Raw genomic sequence first — 21,994 nt, forward strand, 5'->3', positions numbered from 1 at the left:
CAGAACCAAGTTTTTCCCAGGCCGCCTGCCATCCACCTTGTTTCCACCTTGTTTCCATCATCTGTCCACCATGCTTGTGGGAAAGTCTGCAAGCGCTTGTGCAGTTCCCGTCTCAGGAGGGGTTTGAGAGAGAGAATTTTTTTTCTTTTGTTTTAGAGTGGGGTTGTATCTCGTTGTTGGAAAGTGTTTTGTAGTATGCGATATGCGGTATATGGATTCGGGAGGGAGTTTGGGGGGTAATGTCGTAATCGTTTGTGATGCAGAGTCGGAAACGACCGAATGTGCAGGGGCTCCGGGGAAATGCTGGAAACAATGCTAGAACGCTAGAAAACAAACAAGAGGGGAAAAAGGTGCGCCTCATGCTGGGGTCATCCGAGTGGTGTCGTTGGCGCTATCCAGTTGTGGGGTTCCAAAGAGAAGATGATATCCCATGTGCTCAACCACCCTTCACCTCGAAGATTCTTTTTAAGCCACACCTCGATATCCGACCCACTGCTGCAATAACCCCAAGCATAAAGGCGACGCGAAAAGACAGGAAAACAAGACATAATGCAAGAACACAGACGGCCCACCCCGCCTCGTCCACTTGTTAGGCGCCATTCGTCACAGGCGGCCCTCCCACGCGGGGGTCTCCAGGAGGCAAGCCCGGAACCTTTTGCGGGGGTGGATGAGTAGGATGCGGGTGGTGTTGGCAACCGTGTGGACACGTCGAGATGGGTTCGTCGTAGTCATCGTCATAGTACTCGTCCTGCGGGTCCAAGGAGCCCTCGTCGTCGCGTCGGTCATATCCACCTGGTGGAGGGTTCTGGTTGTGCTGAGCGTTGTTTGCATTGTTCTGTGCCTTTTTGCTCGCCTTCTTGCCCTTGCGTCCCTTCATCCTAGCCTTCTCTAACAGACGACGCTTCTCCGCCAGACGCTTGCGCTCCTTCCTGTCCTTGATCTCGTACTGGCGGATAAGAGCCATTGGGGGGTGACCAAAAATATCCTCGTACTCGCAGAACTCGCATATCCATGGCTGCGTGGGTGGGTTGTGAAAGTTTGCGTATTCTTGCTGAATGCGGCGCTTGCGTGCGGCGTACTCGTAAAGCTTCGAGGCGCTACGGCGGGGTTTTCGCGGCGGCGGAGCTTGCTGTGGTGGCGGGGGTACCGTCGGTCGCCGTGCAGTGCCATTGGGAAGGGGCGGGGGAGGGTATGTACCGGCCTCATTCATATTGGGGCTGGTCTGCGTGCCCTGCGTAGACACCATTGGAGCATCAGAGCGGACAGGTGGGCGGGCGCGAACGGCTTGCGAGTGGGGTTGGTTGACGGCCGTGTTGGGGTATGCACCCGGGGGATGGGGATACTGGCCGTTTTCCTGGCCGGGCCAGACCATTTTATTCGCCGAGTCAGAGCCGCAAGTAAAAGTAAACTGCGTCTTATTTGCACTGTTCTTGGCAGCCTCCTGCTGCAAGAGGCTCACGTTCTCGTTGCCGTGGGGCGGCGGGGTGGCTGCAGCGTTTGCGATGGCAGTAGAGATGATGCCGCTTTGCTCCGGGGGACCTAGAAAACAAATTGGTCAGCGCACGGACTTTTTTTTTCTACAAAGTAGTAAAGACGAATGATTTCCCGAGGTGACACCGTACGTTTACTGTTCGCTTTGGCGTTGGCGAGCGTCGAAGAGGTGGCTAGCGCGCGCCTCTCTGATCGTCCCGAGCCAGAGCGACCGAAGCGTCCTCTGCCTGCGCCCGAGATGCCAGTTCCTGAATTTGTATTATGCTGGGGTGTAGACGGCGCCGAGCCGTAGTAGCGCGCAACACCATCGCCTTCAACATCGTCCGTTGTGCCTGCCTCTTGGGCGTGTGCCACGCCCATGCTGGCCAGGTCCGCCGAAAGAGTCGCGTGATGGGAACCGTTGCTGCCCATGTTGGGGATCTTGCGCTTCTTCTTGTTGTTGGTGTTCTCAAACGACTCATAGCCGTCCACCGAAGACGACGGCGAACCTGGCTTGCGATAGGCACCCGTAGCGCCGGCTGCAGGCTTCCCAGACGGGTGCCTGCTGTACTGAAAGCTCGGCGACGCAGGCAGCGGGCCATTTCGGTCGTCCTCTTCCTCCTCGCTCTCTACCTCGGAATGCGTGTGGCCACAGTGGCAGGCATGGTGGTCATTGGTGCCTGTTCTGTGAGGGCGCACCCGCTCATCCGCCATGTAGGGAAAGTTGAAGAGCGGGCCCGTGGGCGGCGGGTTTTGCGGGTAGACAATCGTCTCCGCCTGCTCGGGAGACAGGCGGGCGCGTAGAGAGCGACTCGGTAGAGGGCGAATGGGCCGGTCGGGATACATGGAAGACGATGTGTCGGGCGACGATCGCAGCGGCGAAGAGCGGTTCCACTCGTAGCCTGCGAGGGGAAGAAGCCGTGTCAGATATATAAAGAGAGAGGGGGGAGTCGAGGGAGGAAGAGCCACGAGTATGCTTAGACAAAAGAATACGGGTTCCGATAGTGTGTGGTGCCAAAAGGAAATGGGCGGAGAGAGCACGGTGGGTGGGAGCCCACGACCACTTCCAGCACTTACCCGCAGTCGCCGCTGCCATGCTGGCGATGCTTCCGGCGAGGTGCAATCCCCAAGAGCGGGTGGTGAAAGCTGTGCCTTCCCGCGCAGGAGTGCAGTCTTGTCTACCGCAGTCGTGTGGCGTGCCTGCGATGCATGGCCACGTTAGCACTCGGCTCTGGGCTGCTCGCACGGGGCCTGCAGGCATGGGCGGCGGCGACGTGTGTTCTCGGGGGCTCGAGGGGCTCTGGGGCGGCGGGGAGTCGGAAGCTGTGTACGCACCTTTTTGGACGGGGTTTGTGTGAGGGAGGGTACTGGCGGCGGGTTAGCAGAGGACCCCTCTATTGTTTGCGCGGTCGGGCGGCTGACAGGCGGGGGGCTCACCGAGGGCAAGGATGTGGCCAAAAAGTCGCAATCCAAGTGGGTAGATGGGCGGCGCAGCAAGGAGCTTGGTGGTCGAAACGAGTGACAGCGGTGATGGATGCGTCAATGCCGGAGAGGTGGGATGGGGGTTCGCCCGCGCCAAGCCAAGCCAATCCACGTCGTTTGGGCTCCGTGTGGCCTGGCAACTCGCCAAAGCAGGGACGCTGCTAGCGTGCGAGCCGTTGGAGAGAGAGACCGGACGCGGCGCATACAGCGACGGCCGACGACGACGAAGACAACGACGGCAGCGAGGTCGACGTCGGCGTGCATACATAGTAGCATCGCGCAGTGGCCGTGCTGGGTGGCGCTAAGGAGGAAGGGTTGGGGTCGGCCGGGGATTGGTAATGGGCTGCTGGGCTGCTGGGCTGCTGGGCTGCTCCAGCAAATGGCCGCCAGCCATGCCCTTCTCTTTCTCCCTCCTTCTCTCTCTCTCACTCTCTCTCGTCCTCTCTTCTGTCCACAAACCTCTGCTCTCTCGCTCTCGACGACGCCTCCACCGCCGCCTCGGTCGCCTCGTCTCGTCGGCATGCCAATCAAGCGCCCAGTCTGGTCGCGAAACTTCCCGAGCGCTCCGCCTGCACTGACACTGCGCGCGCCTCATGCAGGCCATGGAGGCCATACGTGTGTAAGCACATAGCCGGTGCCAGTGCTGGGGCCGGCGACATCCCCCAGGTTGCGCCCTGAATGGCCTCGAGTGCGCGAGCCATGTTCGGCCGGCTGCTCGCTACTATGCTGCATGTGTGCATCAGCGCCCCTTGGAAAGCTGACTGGCCTCTTACATACATGCGTGCTGTCTGCTCCTTGGCCCTTCCAGCCTCCCCGCCGCTTTCCACGCGCAGTCGAATCAGTCTCCACGGCAGGCCTGGTGCGCCCGTCCAGGGGCAGCGCCCGTCGTCGGCGGGCGCCATGTGCCTGAGGATGCATGGCCTTGACCGCGTCCAGCCTCCCGCTTGTACCTGCATGGCGGGCGGCTGGCGACCCCGCAGGTACATGCAAAAAAAGCATCGCCGTCTCTTGTCTGCACCTGCGGCGACGCTCGATACACGCTATGTCCATGGCCCGCAGCCGAGACGCGTGCCCATGAGTAGCGCTGGGTGCTTCTGCGCGGGCGTCCTGCATGCGGGTAAGCCCTTCGTATAGCCATGACCTATTATCGATTGCCGACGCTCCCGCCTACGTCATACTCGCGCTCTAGCCCAACCTCATGGCCGCCTTGACGAGCAGTCTGCCACGACTTCAACTGCTTCTGCCCAGCAGCATATCGCATCTTTCACGCCAAGTTGCTGATATATGCACCACCAATCCGTCCACCAAGGCATGCACCAGCAGACTTGTCACGTGCTGACGCGTTTGTAGAGATGCAGGCCCCATGCAACAACACCCTCTCTCTCGAGCCCCATGAATCGCCAAAAACAGTACCTCAACATTCAGCGCACAAGCATCTCGCCGTGGCCTCTCGATTTGATTCTTGTAGACGTCCATGTGGATATGCTCTCATAGCTGTGTTACCCATGACCAAATATGCATGCACCAACAAATGAGCCCATCTCATTTCTCATCTGTACCATGGAATACCACCCCCCTCAGACCGTACCAAAGCACCATATCTCGCGTGACCGCCTGAGAATCACGTCTTGATAGCGAAAGCCACTTTGCCAATGTCGGTGTTTTCACTGTGATGCCTTGATCTCACACGCTGCCCTTCACATTCACCTGGTGTGCCTTCCTATTTCAGAACACCCCTCGAATTTTTGCTCTGTCACGCCTGCATGGTCCCTCACAGCCAGGACCCCACCCTAACTCCTCTCTTACACTATCCATCCCCGCTTCAACAGGGACTACCATCCACGGTTCGCTCACCGTCGCTTTTAGTAACACTAACAACTTTCGTGGTTTACCATTACTCAGCACACAAAGCGAACAACCTCTTCTGCGCACTACTTGACTCCGAAATCTCCATCTCTACGACAACAGCCTAGCCAAATCGCCCACCATGATCATAGGATTCGACGGCACCCCCTGCTATCAACCTTCCGAGAACTGCCCCATCAAATATGCTTACTGGAAGTACCGCCCATCCCTGGCTATCAACGCCACCTTCACCGCCATCTTCAGCCTATCCTTGATCGCTTTCGTCATCCAAAGCACTGCTGGCAAGAAATGGCTTGCATTCACTATTGCCATGGCCCTGGGCTGCATGGTTGAGATCATCGGCTATGTTGGACGTATACTAGCCCATCAAGATGCATTTGAAGAGGTACGCAGTAGCGATAAAACAATACTCTAGTAGAAGCTCATGACAAGATACTCACAGCAAGCAGGGTCCCTTTCTCGTCCAAATCGTCTGCCTGACCATCGGCCCGGCCTTTCTCGCCGCAGGAATCTACTTGTGTCTCTCCGTTATTGTCGTCACCATTGATTCCCGAAACTCACGCATCAAGCCCATGTCGTATCCGAAAATCTTTATTCCATGCGACGTCATCTCCCTCATACTCCAGGCCGTTGGAGGTGGCATGACGAGTGTGGCTCTGCACAACAATGAAGACACAGCAACCGGCACTAACATTATGATTGCCGGTCTCGGCTTCCAAGTTGCAACAATGCTCGCCTTCATCTTACTGGCTGTTGACTTTGCCTGGCGGACGTATCGGAACCGTGTAGTCCTTATACAGACTGTCACCCCTTATCACCACCAGCCAAGTCTCAACCCATCGCCACGCTTCAAAGCCTTCCTCGTCGCCTTGTCGCTGTCGACCCTCTGCATCTTTGCACGATGCGTCTTTCGTGTGGCCGAGCTGAGTGACGGCTGGACAGGCAAGCTGGCTACTACTCAAAAATACTTTGTTGGACTCGAGGGCGCCGTCGTTGCTGCTTCGGTTCTCCTCTTGAACATCTGTCATCCGGGATTCTGCTTCAAAGCTGCCACAGAGCCGGGAAACGCACAGTCGGGTAACAGAACCTGGTTTTCTAGGAAGTCGAGCGCTGATGAGAGTCATCGCATAGGAAGTGATATGATGCTGGCCGATCTCCGGGCCCGTGTGGCAAAATAGACGGTGGCTTACTTGGTCGCGAAAGGATATGGAGAGATACGTTTGGTGAGGAAGACAATACATTGCACATGGTGGATGAGTTGGAAATTGGTACGAAAAGGTGGGCGAGGAGGAGCTAATTCGCTGCTGGCTACATTTTGATGTTAGCTAAACCATCAAGGCGGAATATGTGCGTTATGGGAAAAGTCTGGGTATGCCAAAACAACCTTGAATCACCCCGACAGCCAGGTAGAGTGCGCAGTAGGCCCAACTATACATCATCTTTGAACGGATAGTTGATCATTTGTAGTTGTGGAAAGGCATGTCTTGAGCCCAGGCGTGTTTTCAGAAGACATGTTGACGGAAAGAAAATGTGCTTTGTACAGTATGCTGTCGCATATCTAGAGTCTCGAATGCCTACGGCATGCACTTGCTCGTGCATCCCTCCCCCAACCGGTCACGCGCTTGTTCTGATGGAATCATCTGAGTTTCTCATTCTCGCCTCTTCCCCTCATGCCTACTCGTCATCGAATCCCGTTGGCCTTGGTCGTGGGCCATTTGGTACTGCAACAAGTCAGCATTTCCCTTCTCCCTCAAAATAACCCAATCCGGAAAGAAATTTGAATTGACAATTTCCCCTCCCTCCTCTCACGTACCTGGGTATGTCAAGGGGATCCTCGGGATGGGCTCCGCGCCCATGTATCTCCGAATCGGCGGCACGGTAAACACCATTATGGGGCCTGCGCAGCCGATGATAATTGAGTAAAAGTATGCCGGCTTGTTGTAAGAGGCCCACTTGAGGTAGCGCAGCGGCTGGCGGAAGAAGAACGGGGAGGGGGGCACGCCGGACATGTTGGCTGTGATGCTGCTTGGATGTGAGCGCGGGGGTTTGGTGTGGGATCGAGGATGCGCGCGTACGGATGCTAGTCTTGTACAGCGGGAGAGAGAAATGAAGCCGCGATATTTCAAAGGCCCAATGCCTCGGTCTGACGTCGCAATCGCAAGTCCACAGGCCGTGCAACACTAATGTCGTGAGGTTGGCTGGGCTGGCGGCAGCTCAGCACACCCCAACTCCGCTCGCTCCAATCGGCGTGCAGCGATTTTCCGGGGCCGACGAGTCTTGGCAAATGCATACGTATCTCCCCATCACTCCTCTCCACGCGGCCGCCCAATCCGACAGGTTTCAACTTGCAACAACCACAACATGAGGTGGTTACTTTCTTTCACCATCGCCTTTATTTGGTCGGTGGCGGTGCAGGCCAAGAGTCTTACTGGCAGCCGATTGCTGGTTGTGCTGGAAGAGCAGACGGAGCGGGAGAAGTACAGTGTGTTCTTGGAGGACTTGACGTGTAAGTTGCTTCAATCCGTCCATTGCAGCTTGGCAAGAAATAGTGGCAGACCGGGAATGCACAAGACCCCAATGACACGCGCGCTGGTAATGAATAGGTAAAGTTGTTGAGCTTGCAACTTGGCCTTATTGCAGCAACAACCCGCAATTGAATGACACTGTGGCATCTGACAAAGCTGACGAGGACCTGCAGCCCGAGGATTTAGCACGACTGTCGAATCGCCCAAGGAGAGCAAGCTCGGGTTATTCAAGCACGGCGAACGAGCATACGACCATGTTCTCCTTCTCCCGGGCAAGTCGAAAGGCCTTGGCCCTGCCCTCACAGCGAACAACCTCCTTGACTTCATGAAGAAGGATGGAAATATCCTTGTTGCCCTCTCGAGCGAATACCCGATAGCCACGGCCGTTCAGGCGACGCTACTCGAAGTCGAGATCAATGTGCCCACGGACAAGGGCGCATTGGTCGTTGATCACTTCAACTACGATTCGCTGTCGGCGGAGGAGGCGCATGATGTACTCCTCCTCCCCTTCCCCAAGGCTCTGAGGCCCGATGTCAAGAACTACTTCGCTGGTGATGGATACATTGCGGTCCCGCGCGCTGTCGGCCAGGTTCTTGGAAACGAGTCGCCTCTCATCTCGCCCATCCTTCGCGCACCCAGCACCGCCTACAGCTACAACCCCAAGGATGAAGCCGAAGGTTCCGAAGACCCCTTTGGTGTTGGTGAGCAGCTGAACGTGGTCTCTGCTCTGCAGGCACACAACACGGCGCGCATGGTCGTTGTTGGTTCTGCTGAGATGCTCCAGAACAAATGGTTCGCCGAGAAGGCGAAGCTGGGTGACAAGACCGTCACTACCGCAAACCGTGAATTCGCTCAGAAGCTCTCGGCCTGGGCTTTCAAGGAGGTTGGTGTGCTCAAGGTTGGCAAGCTTATCCATTACCAGGATGAGGGTGAGAGCAAGAAGCTGAACACCAGTGCTGCCGTCCCAGAGAACAACCCCACCATCTACCGTGTCAAGAGCGATGTTGTAAGTGACATGGATCTTTGTTTATTGCACAGGATGCTAACTTGACTATAGCACTTCCAAGTCGAAATCTCCGAATATGAAAACGACCACTTCATTCCTTTCGAGCCTCCTGCCAAGGACAATGTCCAGCTTGAGTTCAGCATGCTGTCACCTTTCCACCGTCTCAACCTCTCACCCATGGCCAAGACGGACGACGCTACCATCTTTGGTACCTCGTTCAAGACACCCGACCAGCATGGTATCTTCAACTTCCGCGTCAACTACCGCCGCCCATTCCTCACCAACATCGACGAGAAGAGGCAGGTCACTGTCAGGCACTTTGCGCACGACGAGTACCCTAGGAGTTTTGAGATTAGCGGTGCGTGGGTGTGGATTGGCGGTATCTGGGTCACTGTTCTCGGGTGGCTCGCGTTTGTAGCTGTTTGGTTGTACAGTGCGCCCACTGAAAAGAGCACCAAGAAGACGCAGTAGACGGTTTTGATTGTCAGAGTTGCAGGGAGGATTAGTCACGGAAGCGCTATGTATAAGCCAAAATACCCCGTCGGCGATGCGCGGTATGTATATTATGGGATTCAGGGGTTTGAGATGGCCCGTAAAATTAGAGCCGAATGATTTATTGGATGTTACCATTGCCGTCATTTGTTTCTTCTGTGTTGCCTCATCTTTGGCTTGATATTTGCTGTTGAGCACGCCAAACTTGTTGCATGCGTGGAAATGTTACAGCTTACTCTGCATCTCGAGTACCAATGGATGCGCCACTTTGCCTGGTTTTAGTTTGCTCCAGTCGGCTTCATATCCCTCTTCCACATCTGGGTACGGTCCCAGAGGCGTTATGGCGAGGGGATTAATATCGCCATGACTCTTGGTGTACTGCAAACAACGTATTGCGTTAGTCAAACGCAACAAAAACACCAACAAGACCACAACCTACATTCTCCTTGATATGCGTGAAATCCGTACACTCGCTCACGCCCTGCACATTCCAATACAAGCCCTTTAGCCAATTATTCAGCACGGGGTACTCATGTCTGATGGACCCGAGATTCGTCTTGAAATGCTGCGCATACACGGTATCGAAGCGCACTATGGTCGGATACGCCAGGACATCCAGCTCGGTGATTTGCGCGCCCAGGATATACGGACCCCCGTTTGCATGCACTAGTGCTTCGAGGGCGTTGAGCGCCGCGAATAGCGGGATCACGTGCTCCTCGTACGACGCCTGCGTGCGCGCGAACCCGGCTTTGTAGACGCCCAGGCAGAGGCGCTGTGTGAGCCACGGGAGGATGGAGTTTATTTTGGATCTGAGCTTTTCGGGATAGAAATCCAGGATTTTGATGCTGTCGTCTGTGGTGCTGGCGAGCGGGGAAAATGCAGAGGGGAGCCAGCGCGCCATTTCAGCGCTTTCGTTGCACACGATGCGATTGGTTTTTTTGTCCCACAGCAGCGGCACGCTGTATACGCCCTTGTAGGCCGGGTCGTCTCGGAAGTAGATTTGGTGCATGAAGCGGCTGTTGAAGAGGTGGTCGGGCGTGCTGCCCGGATAGCTGGCGTCGAAGCGCCAGCCGGGTTCGCCTTTGGGGTAGGGCCGCACGATGGAGATGGGGAGGTACGGTTGCAGGTTGAGCAGGTTGCGGATCAGCATCGGGCGGTGGGCAAAGGGGCAGAAGAGGCCTGTTTTGTGGGGGGAAATGAGGGTTTGTTAGAAGGGGGGTTATGTGGGGGGCAGTTGTAAGGCTGAGTGGAGTTGTGTATTTGTGGTTCACACATGGTGGAAGACGGGTAGTGTAAGGGGGGGGGGGATTTTTTTCTTGGACTGAGCCTACTTACCGATATACAGATGGTATCTATCTTTTTCCGGGGGAAACTCGCCGCCCTCTTGGATCACGCCGTGCCAGCCGTCGTCAGTTCCGTACTTGTGGATTGCGGGGTTGGCCATGGTGAAGTGAGATGCGAATACCAACGAGTGGTCAGCGCACAGGATGTGAGTGGAGTGCTTGATCTTTACGGGATTTAGTATGTATGTAAAATCCCGAAACAGGAGTGTGTAGAATACAAGGTAAGGTTAGAAGTGACTTGTAGATGCCAGCGTCACTGCAGTAGTGCGGATAGCGTGGAGGTTGCGGAGCCCCTCATTTAGTACTACCACTAAGTACCTCGATTATGCAGGGTACAGCCGAGTTTGGCCCCGAAGTTTATTCTCCGATCATCTGAAAGCTTGGAAATACATCAATTGCTGCTTGACCAGCTCATTCCCACGACAATACTGTTCTGTTGCACCCACAGTACTGCAACTACGTGCAGCATTTCAACTCCTCGCATAATAAACCGCATGGAACGCCGCATTTCTCCATGCTTGATCGCACAATACTTGTAGCAGTCGTAGCGACCTCTTCAAGCACATCTCCAGTGCCTCCGAATCTTCCTGCGGACGAGCTAAGCTCGGGTTGGAGTGTCGACGAATGTATGCCATATGCGTGTAGGCATTCCGAGATAATCTTGGCCTTCTCCATGAAGCTCGTGATATTGGGATCGCCGACTTTGATGTGTGCTGATGCAACTGCTTTCTTCTGATCTAGACGCCATACATGCAGTTCGTGCACACCCAACACTCCCGGTATGGCCTGTAGATCGTGCTTGATGTCGTCGATACTGACACCCAATGGAGCGGATTGCAAGAGGATCTTGCCGGCGCGCTTGGTGAGCGGGATCGCCGAAAGGAAGATCATGATGGCGATCCACATGCTGACGGCGGGGTCTGCGTAGAAGCGGCTGGGCGACTTTACAAACCAGACGATGATAGCTGAGATGATGACGCCGATGTTGTTGAGCGCGTCGCCAATGACGTGTATAAGAACGCCGAGAATACCGAGATCCATGCCGTGTTTCTTGGGCGCTGTGTTCACATGTATATGATTTGCGTGCGCAAGAGTAGATAATGCTTCCTCATCGCTAGTGCTGTGGCCACTGTGGCTGTGGCCATGGTCGTGGTCGTGTTCATGTAGGAACAAGGCGCTGATAATGTTGAGGAATAGTCCAATGCATCCTACGATCAAAACCAGCTTTGGGTTCTCGACAGGCTTAATTGAGATGAAGCGCTCGATGGACTGTAGGGCAATGCTGAGGCCTAGGGCGAGTAAAAAGGCTCCGTTGAAGAAGGCACCAAGCAGCTGGGCACGCGCCCAGCCAAATGAGAGGTCCGCGGGTGACGTCTTGCGTTCGGTCACTTGAACCGCCACTAGGGCTACGATGAAGCCGATGAGATCGTTGAGCTACGGTAAGTTCAGCACTGGATACGTGGATGCCGAATATGACCTTTCCCGCCTTGCAGCATCTTATGAGAGTCTAGATAGACTTACATAGTGGAAGGCATCGGCGACAAGGGCTAAGGAGCCAGTGTAGAAGCCCACTGAGATCTCGGCTGCAAAGAAACAGAAGGATATCGCGATGACGGCTCGGAGACGTGTTTTTCGACTGATGTGAAACATGGCTTCGTAGAAAGAATGGCGATAACGGTGCTGAGATTATGTAGAGAAATAATGTGAGGACAGGAGGTAGGGGAAATATGAGAAATTGATGGACGGGAAGAGGTATCGAGCATTTGGCAGGTGATACAAACAGTAGTTTGTGGTACACCATTGACAAAAGCAAAGGAATTGTGACAACGACACATTCAACTGGGATGCAATACCTGCATGGGTCATGAAATATATTCATGGTTGTGGCTCAACACTGGTGACAGACCGAATTGATTTGGCCGTATCAGACGTAACATGGCTGTGACTGCCTCAAACCTGCGACAATGGATAGTCACCGCTGCACGCCACCATTTCCGGCATCCCTCGACGGTAGGATGACGTTGCAAGAGCCATTCGCGATGACACATCAGAGGCGGCTGTTGTTGGTCAAGGAGGCAACGTTACGCGCGCAGGTAAAGTTGGACTTGACTTCACATGATAACGTGGAGAGCTAGCCAAATGCATACTAGCGCCGGAGGAGCGATCACCGCTCTTTCCCGTGCTGGCGGCCTGGATCTTCCCCGCCGCCGCAAAATAATCTCGCAGTGACAAGTCAGGCCATCCAACATCAATCTCCCACTTTTGGTCACGCTCGAAACTCACGTCTGCACTCACACAGCCAGCGACCGACTGACGATCATCAGCACACTTCAACATGGGTAACGGAGCCAAGTACGCGGCTGCCTTTACGGGACGTGGTCAGAGGGGCGGTCACTAATTCTATGCCAGGGCACAGCAGAAGCGCGACCGAAAGGGCGACTCGGGCCCCAAAGAAGCAAAGAGCCAACTGAAGGCCGTATGTGTTCCCTGCGCGACTCTGGCGACGTCACTGTCACCACACACGGTTGCAAGCCCTGTTGCTAATGCGCTGCTAGAACGCCGCTGCCCAAACCATCAAGTGCAAGACGTGCTTCCAGACCTTCCAGGGCACCACTAGCCGCAAGATGCTGACGGACCACGCTTCCAACAAACACAGCAAAGACTTTGGCGACTGCTTCAACGCTGACGAGGGTGTTGTGAAATAAGCGGGCTGCCTTCCGGCCGACCGAACGGACTCACGAGTAAAAGAGAACGATCCAGCAAATTGTGCCATTTAAAAATGCATGAGATACCATAAGCGAGGAGTGTGGAGTTGAAGAGGGGACGAGCATCTATAGTGACTTGAAAGACTTGGCATACAGGCGTAGGGAGTGGTATTGAACAACGTTATATTTTGATTATCTTGTTCGTGTGGTTCTGACGTGGTACTTGTATATGGTGACCAGGTTTCTCTCATTTGAAAATGCCAAGTCTAGATTGAACAGCACCAGGCGCTAGATGATGAATAGAGATGCGAAAGAGCAATACCACCCCCTCATCAAAAGAAATCGAACAGTACTAGCCCGAATACAGTTAGAGACTGCTCGATTTCTTTTGAGGAGGTGGTGATACTTGACGCTTACACACACTACTTGGAATACACAAGGGTTACCACGTCGATCATAGCGATAGTCAATACTATAGTGCTTTTCTATTCGACCCAATCCTCTAACATGGATACACAGAATCTCCGGAGAACACGGAACAAAAGCAAGGATGGGGAGATAGCGTGCCTGGTATAACAGTGACTCAGTTGTCAGACGGTGACATTGACAAGTCTAGCCAGTTATCCTCCACTAGTAACTATACGAGAGAACGAAATCCTCATTCTACTATGGGCACTCGCACTTGTAATACCACCCGTGTTTCGCCCCACTCGGCAATTTCTAGTGTACTGCCTAGACCCCGCTTCTACCCCACAATACAATGAATATTTTTCTCAAGCATCAATATTACAGGCAAGAATAGTCTCACCTAGGATCAGATGGAAGCTTGTTCGAGTTGGAATTAGGTGTTATAATGTTCTAACTTTGAGAAAAGTTCATCAATCAGCACAACCGTCTCCTTAGCTCAATTGGGAGAGCGCCAGACTGAAGTCAATTTGGTCACTAAATCTGGAGGTATCGTGTTCGATCCACGAAGGGGACATCGTGCCTGGGCTTGCCTGGGATTCTTCGAACCATTCTTTTTGCAAATTGGAGTCCATGTACTAGCTGTATGTGTCTGGGTGTTGCGATTTTTTTTGCCGGTATTATGTGTTGATAGTAGAAATTCGAGATACAGCAAGAAGAATATTCACTTTGCACTTTCTACATGACATTATGTGACTACAAGTACATGTATTCGCATGTGGTGGTGGCTTCTTATGATGCGCGTCTAGCAGGTGATGCTGGTTCAAAGACATGGAACATGGCCGAACGGTAGACACCGAAATCGGCATTTGCCTCGCTCATGAGTACCTGCATGTCATGCATGCAATCCACAGCCGTATATAGATACATAATCTCTCGCCTCCAAATCCTAGTATACTCATTCAACTCATTCAGTCCATTCTTTAGCATGGCCGTGGGGATCGCGGTGGTTGGTCTGGCATGACTTTATGCGCCATGAATCATATGGCCAGCCTGTTGTTTCCAACCCATCCATGCCACACTCCATCGACCTCCTTCGCAATGTCTTCGGCAGTCCGGCCATGTACATCTTTGAGGCTCCTGATGTCGACCTTGTCCTCCGTCAAGCCTCGCATGATGCCCATCGCCTCGGCTTCCTGGAACACCTCGGGCGGAAATTCCAGGAGAGGATAGTTGCTAGCCAGCAGCAGCAACAACCAAGCCACTTCTCTGCTTTGCGCATGGACTGCCGCGTGGAGACCTGACTGCATATCGCCAATGGGGTCCTGGTACCTCAACACTCTATCGATACCCGTTTCCTTGCCAGGTTCATCTGTAGTGCTCATTTCTACATCACCCTCGTCGTCTTCGTCGTCGTCCGAGCTGTCGTCCAGCAGCAGCTCGATAATGGCTTTGTAGTCGCCCGCGCGACAGAACTCGAGAAATGCGCGCGCCTTGCGATCTTCCGGGTAGGCTTTTAGGTAGGATTCCTCGATCAGGAGGGGCAGGATGTCGAGGTTCTCCTGGAGTCCGCCTTCATTGTTGAGCCTGCAGAGCACCTTTTGCGTGTCGCCTTCGGTGGTGGATATTTCTTTGGAGCAGTTGGGACATGAAGTTATTTCGTAGGCGGAGAGTAGGCAGTCCCTGGGGTTCTGCTGTTAGCCGTCGCTTGAAATGTGAGAATGGCTTTTTACGTACCAGTGGAAATGGCACCCGCAAACCAACTGCACGTCATCTGGATATGTTTCTGGTGCTGCTGCAGGCGCTTTGCCTGATGACGATGCGCCGCCTTCGTATTCTTCCTCCTCGTCGCGCTCGACTTCCACCTCAAGCGGGTTGTTGCAAACTACACAGCCAGACATTTTTTTTGGGTGGTTTCGGTATATACAGGGTAGAAAGTGTTGGTGAAATGTTTTGGCGGGGCAATTAGCGGGTTTGGACTTTTTTGTCGCTAAAAAGCGAAGGGGGGGCGTTCTACGTACGCGTCACGCGTCATAGGCGGCGGCATGTGCAACTTCGCACCGTGTCTCATTCAAGATACAACTTTTATTAATACATAATACAGCTAATATTGGGTATACAACTACGACAACTTGAGGTAGCTCGATCTGTTCCACATTGACGCATATCCTTTCGGATACTCTGTCTTCTCGGCTTCTTCTTCGTACACCTTGGCTTTTCCGTCACGTCCCCTGATGGCTTCACCCGCAGAGCATATCGAGTCTCCCACCCGCAAGGCCAATTCGTGGGGGCTCATGCGCTCCTTCTTTGGGTCGAAGCGATGTTCAAAGTCGCTCCTGGGCCCCTCGTACCTGCAAGCCATGGCGATCTCTGCATGAGTTGCCGGGAAAATGTCCCTGTCGCCATACAGCACCCAGCGTCCCTGAGTGTCCTGCCGCAATCTTTCTGCTTCCAACTCTCGAAAACGTCGAACGATGCGCTCAATCCTTCTCTTGTTCTTGCAGCTTTTGGCCTGCGTGAAATAGTCGGTGTACATCTTGCCCCAGTCGACCAGGATGACTCCGTCATCAACATTCCAGTACCGAATCACCCGATTCGAGAGTCCAAATGGCCAATATGACCCCACACTGGCCATGGCATTGCACTGAGAGGATGGGTTGGAAAAGATTCGGGAGAAGTATCCAGCGCGTTGCTCTTCCTGCCATTTTTCCGACACGGGAGCCTCCTGTCCGAGCGAGAACACAGCGAGTTCCGAGTCCTCTGACAGAAACCGATTGAATTGGAGTTGGAAGTTGGCTTTTGGAGACCCAAGGTCGGATGTGATTATGGTATGAGGCAGGTAACACATTGGATACCCGTGGATCTGCTTGGGTGTTGTCTTGCAAACATGTTTGGAACCACCTGTCTCGGACAGGATGCGCCCGCAGCTATTGCAAAAGACACTGGGCAGTTCGGCGCACGATCTCTCAAAGTCGAACTTGCCCAAGAACGAAGTGGAAGGCATGGCTGTGTTGGCGATTTTCGGATTTGGGTGGGTTTTTGGCGGACGGACGGACGCACACGCTCACATGAGACTCCTGCGATATTTAGGATCCCCCAAAAGCAGTACTACTGCACAAGTATGACCTCAAAGGTGTGGGTATATACGCAGGGTTGCTGCTTACTCTTGGAGTCTACCAAAGTTTCTTCACTATATCCATCACGTGGCTGCTGTGCTGTCCCAGATTCTGCTAAGTGCTTTCAGGATCAGCGCCCCCTCAGAGTGACGTGGCGAATATCTCTATCTGCTCACATCCACGGGATCAAGGCGGGGGTGCTGGGATACATGGGTCCTCGAAGAAGCAAGAAGTGGCTTGTCCTGACAGATTTGCTCTTCTCTCGGGCTAGCGTAAACACGGATTCCCAAAAAGCAATCATGGTCACGCAGACATGCCCATGTTCTGGAGCATGCCATTCGCGGAATCAAGGATGGAAACCCTCATTCAGCTATGTGCTTGCAGTGCGGGGATGTAGGTGTAGCTGTACTTGTTCCATGTCGAGCGAGCCCTCCCCTCCCTTCCTCCAGATCTTGCATAGGGATCGTAGATCCATTGTCCCAAAGAAAAAAGCAAAAAGAAAAACATGCAAGTTTTTGTTCAAGCGGCCCAATGACCGTGTGATCGCATTAAAAGATGGCCAGATGCAAATCTGGCGCGCTATTGCTATTACTGTCTGTGGTCCAAGCATTTTGCCAGCTCATGATTAACATTATCTTTACACATGATCTCATGCCTATGCAGCGTTACCAGCCGCCGCTGGCTTAGCCAGTAAAACAGCAAGAGTAAAGAAGAAAGAGAAAATAAATAAATATAGTAGGTGCTCGCGGCCCTGCAAGAAAGAAAGCAAGAAAGAAAGAAAAAAGATGCACAGGCACGCAGAGATATGCCATCTTACTAGCTCCATGCATGAAGGCCCAGCTGGAAATCAGTTATGAGCTGCTCTCATCATCACGAGCTGATTCGGCTGGCGTTGATAGTAACGGTGGTAGTGATGATGCTGATGCTGATGCTGATGATGATGATGATGGGGACGATGATCGTACGACACAGAGTGGACACGCTGGATATCTGGTCTCTGTGCCTTGGCCGCAAGCTGCAGCACGATGCCTGTGTATGCCCAAAAGTTCATTAGTACTGCCTGCCCTCGTCCCATGTGGCAAAGACTCTGTCAAATGCTTTCCACGTACCACTCCATTCCTCGTCGGCCTGTCTGTCTTCCTCGGCGAGCTCCTCGATGCTGTCGATGCTTCTGATGTGGCGCGGCCCGAGTCTGGTGTCTGCCTCCATGCGCTCGAGAATCCGGTCTTGCTGCTCGTCTCTTTCGGCTTCTTCGTTTAGCCGTCGGATGCTGTCTTTGTTGCGTACCAGGAGCCGTTGCGACGCTGATTTCCACAGGCACTTGGAGTCGCCGATGCGGTGCTGCAGCGGCTTGTCCCAGTCTTGGTCCCAGCCTTTGACGCCCTCGCACAGCATGGCGTTCAGCGCAACTTGGGAGTGGATTGACGGCGGGTAGCAGATCTGCGCGCTACCAGTCTTTCTGGATTGTGTCGACACAGAGGTTTGGCCTGAGGGGGTGCGGCCGTACACTGTATCTGTCTGGCGGGGCCGGATCTGGAGTGGGCGGATGGTGAGGTCTGCTGCAGAGTCCCTTCTTGATGTGGGCGGGCGAGTCGGTTCTCCATTGACGAACTGTTGAGCTTGGAACGAGTCTAGCCACGAGAGTACTGAGCGAGGGTTTGGCAGCGGCGCTTCATCGTCTTGTTTGCTTCGGGTTTTGGTCCGGTGAAGTCCCATTTCATCATAGGCCGAGGACACCCTTTCTGATCCATAGGGGGCGTACCCTGTTGACCTTCTCGAAAAATTTGTGGCGTATGATGCGTGACGGCCTCCAGCTGAAGAACTGATACTGGCATCGACGAGCCGGATCGTTTGTTCGGCGTGAATGTATTGTTGATGATCGGCCCTTTGCAGCCTTCCCGGTGACGGTAAAGCATAGGTTGCGCTAGTAGCGGGCCTTCTCGATCTCGCGCTCGCAGTCTTGTCCGATGCCGATTTTGTTCTCCTCATAGACTGCACACGTCGTGGCACTCGTTCCGTGTTGAGCATATCAAAAGGCGACGTAATACTTTCATCATCTGTGTCCAGGTACGAAGGCTTCCCTTCGTGTTGCGGCTGGCATTTGGTCAAACAGCTCCCCAGCCTCTTGGCCCAGTGCCGGATGCGAGACTCTCGCTTGGGGCTACTTAGACCAGTCATAACGAAAGTGGCTTTTGGGATAAATGCTTTGTGTAGATTTCTTGCACAATGGGAAGCGACGCGTTGCTACAAATAGCGGGTCGAAGGGGGGTGGATATGGGTTGTGCAGCGAACGAGATGAGAAAAGGAAATGAAAGGAAAGCAATCTTGTCGTCTGTGTTGCCAGATTCACAGTGCGCAAACAAACAACAGTCTACAAATGAAGCGGGTGCTATGGTCGCGTAGCAGCGCGAGGCTCCCTTCTTCAGGCACATGGACAGTGTGGAGAGGGGCCGATGGTGATGTGTGCGCCCCTACTTGTACGGAACCAAATTTGTCTACAACCAATATTCACTATCTGGACTGATAGGGAAAGTGAAACAGTACCATGTTTCAATAGATATCTACTTGTAAGTAGACCCTTCTTTTCGCAGCCATGCAGCGCTCGCAAACCGTCTGGTTCTGCACGTGAAACATGAAGCAAATCAGCGGATTCCGAACCAGTCTTTGTGTGTGTGTCCTGCCTAAGCTTGGATGATCGATTTGCTGTTAGCGGTGGTATGAAAGAGCAATGCTCTCTCTCTGCTCTCACTAGGAGGGCTTCGCCACTTTGTTGAGGGGGCCCGCGTTGCGCTGGCGGAAACTCAAAGGGAGCATTGGTCTCTCCACTGACTGACTCCCATTACTGTCGGGGAATTAACCCACGCCTTCCATATCTCTTTTTTTGTTTTTTGCTAGTCGGGAAGATCCGTTGCCCAGCCAAAAGAAGTGATTCCGGAAAGGCGGCAAAGTCGGGCGCGCATGGTGGTCCCAATGGGGTCGCTGTGCCTGATATTATTCTTTCTTCTTCTTCCTCTTCTAGTCGTAAAGCGGTTCTTTTCCCACGCAAAACCGCACTAGATTGTTTATGCGTCTATAGAAGTTCCTGAATATTCTGCAGGTATACAAGGTGACGCAGAAGATGAGCGCAAAGGCCATGCCGCTGATTAGGAGTGCGGCGGTCATTGCAAGGAAACGGAGGGTATGCGCAGTGAACGCAAGGGTCGCCATGATGCGTCCTCTCGCCCTCTCCTTTCTTCGCTTTGCGTAGTACCACACCAGAAATTCGCGTTGATGCGACTGCAAGTCTTGAACAGAATATGGTCCTCGCCACCGAAGTTGTCGCTGAAGCTCCTCAGTCCCGACTGTGACGCCGTCTCCTTCATCCTCACCCAGCCGAATCCGAATGTGTGGCTCGCGACCCGCAGTCAAGTTGCATAGATCCCCAAAGACTAACGTCGCGATCAACGCATAGTCGCTTAAAACGGGAAAATGTAAGCTCTTCTCGTTGGCGAATAGTGATGTAATAGGCTTGCATGCAGTAATTAGGTTTTGCTCCCCTAAACTGCACCAAAAACAACACCAGGAAACATGACTACTATTTCCCTGGAAAACCTTTCGCGGAAGGACCTCCTTGGCGCAGGCAGCTAATTGCCGGGATGCAGGGCGTGCATTGTTCCAAAGATCGTGGGCGGAAAGGTGTTCGCAGACGTTAAGAACGACTTCGGCAGGGAGACGACTGAAGCTCGACGTGTCTGAAGGACTGGAATTTGCCGTGTCTTGGATTGGAGGACTTGACTTGAACCAGTTCCACAGCACGCTGGCATAGCCCGATAATCCCAAGACGGAAGTGCGCATGGTGGCTTCGGTGTGCGCCGTGTTCGAGCAAGTGAAATGGTCCATGAAGCGTGGGAGAAAAGACGGGGGAACGCGGAGAAGAACAACATTTCAAATGTACCTGCTGATGCCAGCGGTCCAGAAGGATGGTGTACTGCACTTATCTCACACTGGTTGGCGCCTATGGATGGTTTGTGAGGCGGCGGTATGAATGACATCTAGTTCTAAAAGTCAGCCACTCTGATCCCACCTGTCAGACGCCTAGAGTGGATGATATAAATCGCTAGACGATATTCTTTGTCCTTGTGGTTCGGCGAGAAGTTAGGCATTAGGTGTTTTGGATTAATTGGGTTCAAAGACGTGGTTCGTCTTTTGTTCCTAGCTCCATCTATGCCATCGTGTTTAGTATACCGTGTTTCAACGCGTCGACTGCATTATCCCACCAATCTACCTGATGTTTGGTTGCTATCGTGCCCTTGAGCTGGGGTGGTGGCTGGCTGGGCGTTTTAGGCCATCTCAACAGAGACTAGGGTGATAGGCCGCCTGCATGTCCTGCTTACCCGCTAAATCCTAAAACTCGGGTTATCGGTACTCGCAAGGCATGAAATAGTAATCCATTTTTGGCGTCAGCAAAACGGGCTCGTCGAGTGTTGTCCATTTGGCGCAACGAGTTCCACTCTTGGTCGCATGTTGTTGACGAAGAATGGCGTCAGCCAGTGTAGGCCCGATGGAAAGACGTTCATAGCGCAATCCGAGACGTGTCGACTGCAGGGGCTCTTGGTTGGAGATGCCTAGAGAACAACTGACGCACTCTAGCGTCTTGCCCAGGCTCTCATAGGCCCTTTGGCATGACACGGCGTGCAGAGCCTCTCTGATCACTGACAGAAGACGATGGCGGCGGGAGTCCGGGATCCGTCATGGAGGTGCGCATGGTGAACTGGTTGGCGAACGAGATATTTCAGAAGCTGGAACCTGTGATGCCACTCGCTGCGACACCCCTTTGCCAGGCGGGCGGCACCAACGCCTGATAACTATCGGCCATGAGATGCGAGCTGGATTCATGGGACGTGTTTGGGGAGAGAGGCGGAGAGAAGGGCTGCCGAGACTAGCTCCATTCGGACCACATGGTCTTCGGCATCAACCCAGCCCCCCCAGCCTTGGCCCCTGGTCCTTGTCGTTCCACGAATACATACATGTCCAATACATGGTGGTGAGAAAGGGTCCATGATGGCTCATGATTCCTGCTGAACTGCGCGCTAACGATGACGGGTTACATCTAGATCGCTCGGCTGCCACGGCGGTGACACTTGTCTGAACGGCTGAGACGGTGGCAGCAATCCGACATTCCTCCTTCGATATCAGCTCCATGTCCGATGCAGTGTACTCGACACCTAGGCCATTACGAGTGCTTGCATCTTTAATATACTGCACTTTCTTCGCTACCTTGGCTTACTGTGCCGCAGCATGCATATAGCATAAACTAGGCTTAGCACGCAGTAGGCCTACGTCATGTCATGGCATTGTAGTCCCACGCGCATGTCAATTTTGCAGCATCAACACTGCAATGCGACAAATATGGACGACATACACCGACAGCTGTCCAGAGTCACGCGTGTGCGTGTTTCAGCCCTGTAACGCGACGAATCTTGCTGCCTCAGGTTTGTCTCAGGGGCGATCATGTGGAGAAGCGAGTTCCCCAGCTACTCCCTGCTTCTTCAACGTCAAGATCACGACTGCATAACACGGCTGCCATGGCGTCTGTCAAGCAGCG

At 53.6% G+C, this 21,994-nt stretch overlaps 11 protein-coding genes and 1 non-coding gene across 12 annotated transcripts; 4 read left to right on the forward strand and 8 right to left on the reverse strand.

Moving 5' to 3' along the window:
• Positions 1 to 238: 238 nt before the first annotated feature.
• Positions 239 to 2,415, reverse strand: SETTUDRAFT_116813 (uncharacterized protein). Its single transcript, XM_008029050.1, has 2 exons — positions 1,623 to 2,415; positions 239 to 1,539 (listed from the first exon to the last, which is right to left on the reverse strand). Exons 1-2 carry the CDS (start codon positions 2,314 to 2,316, stop codon positions 590 to 592), a joined length of 1,644 nt encoding a protein of 547 aa, XP_008027241.1. The 5' UTR covers positions 2,317 to 2,415; the 3' UTR covers positions 239 to 589.
• Positions 2,416 to 4,939: 2,524 nt separating this feature from the next.
• SETTUDRAFT_91219 (uncharacterized protein) lies at positions 4,940 to 5,996 on the forward strand (the record flags this gene model as incomplete). Its single annotated transcript, XM_008029051.1, has 2 exons — positions 4,940 to 5,203; positions 5,268 to 5,996. The coding sequence occupies 2 exons, from the start codon at positions 4,940 to 4,942 to the stop codon at positions 5,994 to 5,996; spliced, it is 993 nt and encodes a 330-aa protein (XP_008027242.1).
• Positions 5,997 to 6,178: 182 nt separating this feature from the next.
• On the reverse strand, positions 6,179 to 6,984 carry SETTUDRAFT_163538 (uncharacterized protein). Its single transcript, XM_008029052.1, has 3 exons — positions 6,894 to 6,984; positions 6,632 to 6,840; positions 6,179 to 6,539 (listed from the first exon to the last, which is right to left on the reverse strand). Exons 2-3 carry the CDS (start codon positions 6,825 to 6,827, stop codon positions 6,493 to 6,495), a joined length of 243 nt encoding a protein of 80 aa, XP_008027243.1. The 5' UTR covers positions 6,828 to 6,840; positions 6,894 to 6,984; the 3' UTR covers positions 6,179 to 6,492.
• A 195-nt stretch (positions 6,985 to 7,179) lies between these two features.
• Positions 7,180 to 8,820, forward strand: SETTUDRAFT_91378 (uncharacterized protein; the record flags this gene model as incomplete). The annotated part of the gene is made up of 3 exons (XM_008029053.1): positions 7,180 to 7,324; positions 7,517 to 8,349; positions 8,401 to 8,820. The coding sequence occupies 3 exons, from the start codon at positions 7,180 to 7,182 to the stop codon at positions 8,818 to 8,820; spliced, it is 1,398 nt and encodes a 465-aa protein (XP_008027244.1).
• Positions 8,821 to 9,066: 246 nt separating this feature from the next.
• Positions 9,067 to 10,285, reverse strand: SETTUDRAFT_154323 (uncharacterized protein; the record flags this gene model as incomplete). Its single annotated transcript, XM_008029054.1, has 3 exons — positions 9,067 to 9,219; positions 9,281 to 10,020; positions 10,177 to 10,285. 3 exons carry the CDS (start codon positions 10,283 to 10,285, stop codon positions 9,067 to 9,069), a joined length of 1,002 nt encoding a protein of 333 aa, XP_008027245.1.
• Positions 10,286 to 10,640: 355 nt separating this feature from the next.
• SETTUDRAFT_136637 (uncharacterized protein) lies at positions 10,641 to 11,864 on the reverse strand (the record flags this gene model as incomplete). The annotated part of the gene is made up of 2 exons (XM_008029055.1): positions 11,706 to 11,864; positions 10,641 to 11,618 (listed from the first exon to the last, which is right to left on the reverse strand). The coding sequence occupies exons 1-2, from the start codon at positions 11,832 to 11,834 to the stop codon at positions 10,641 to 10,643; spliced, it is 1,107 nt and encodes a 368-aa protein (XP_008027246.1). The 5' UTR covers positions 11,835 to 11,864.
• A 538-nt stretch (positions 11,865 to 12,402) lies between these two features.
• On the forward strand, positions 12,403 to 13,335 carry SETTUDRAFT_163539 (uncharacterized protein). The gene is made up of 3 exons (XM_008029056.1): positions 12,403 to 12,536; positions 12,594 to 12,660; positions 12,740 to 13,335. Exons 1-3 carry the CDS (start codon positions 12,520 to 12,522, stop codon positions 12,887 to 12,889), a joined length of 234 nt encoding a protein of 77 aa, XP_008027247.1. The 5' UTR covers positions 12,403 to 12,519; the 3' UTR covers positions 12,890 to 13,335.
• Positions 13,336 to 13,782: 447 nt separating this feature from the next.
• SETTUDRAFT_t24 lies at positions 13,783 to 13,871 on the forward strand. The gene has a single exon. It is a non-coding gene; the product is annotated as a tRNA-Phe (tRNA).
• A 175-nt stretch (positions 13,872 to 14,046) lies between these two features.
• SETTUDRAFT_171743 (uncharacterized protein) lies at positions 14,047 to 15,195 on the reverse strand (the record flags this gene model as incomplete). The annotated part of the gene is made up of 2 exons (XM_008029057.1): positions 14,047 to 14,977; positions 15,032 to 15,195. 2 exons carry the CDS (start codon positions 15,193 to 15,195, stop codon positions 14,335 to 14,337), a joined length of 807 nt encoding a protein of 268 aa, XP_008027248.1. The 3' UTR covers positions 14,047 to 14,334.
• A 221-nt stretch (positions 15,196 to 15,416) lies between these two features.
• On the reverse strand, positions 15,417 to 16,584 carry SETTUDRAFT_179325 (uncharacterized protein; the record flags this gene model as incomplete). The annotated part of the gene is made up of 1 exon (XM_008029058.1): positions 15,417 to 16,584. Exon 1 carries the CDS (start codon positions 16,296 to 16,298, stop codon positions 15,417 to 15,419), a length of 882 nt encoding a protein of 293 aa, XP_008027249.1. The 5' UTR covers positions 16,299 to 16,584.
• Positions 16,585 to 17,460: 876 nt separating this feature from the next.
• On the reverse strand, positions 17,461 to 18,588 carry SETTUDRAFT_20198 (uncharacterized protein; the record flags this gene model as incomplete). The annotated part of the gene is made up of 1 exon (XM_008028683.1): positions 17,461 to 18,588. The coding sequence occupies one exon, from the start codon at positions 18,586 to 18,588 to the stop codon at positions 17,461 to 17,463; it is 1,128 nt and encodes a 375-aa protein (XP_008026874.1).
• An 837-nt stretch (positions 18,589 to 19,425) lies between these two features.
• On the reverse strand, positions 19,426 to 20,244 carry SETTUDRAFT_31921 (uncharacterized protein; the record flags this gene model as incomplete). The annotated part of the gene is made up of 1 exon (XM_008028788.1): positions 19,426 to 20,244. The coding sequence occupies one exon, from the start codon at positions 20,242 to 20,244 to the stop codon at positions 19,426 to 19,428; it is 819 nt and encodes a 272-aa protein (XP_008026979.1).
• Between the last annotated feature and the right edge of the window lie 1,750 nt (positions 20,245 to 21,994).

The sequence above is a fragment of the Exserohilum turcica genome, assembly GCF_000359705.1.
Source record: "Exserohilum turcica Et28A unplaced genomic scaffold SETTUscaffold_3, whole genome shotgun sequence".
Classification (NCBI taxonomy): Eukaryota; Fungi; Ascomycota; class Dothideomycetes; order Pleosporales; family Pleosporaceae; genus Exserohilum; species Exserohilum turcicum.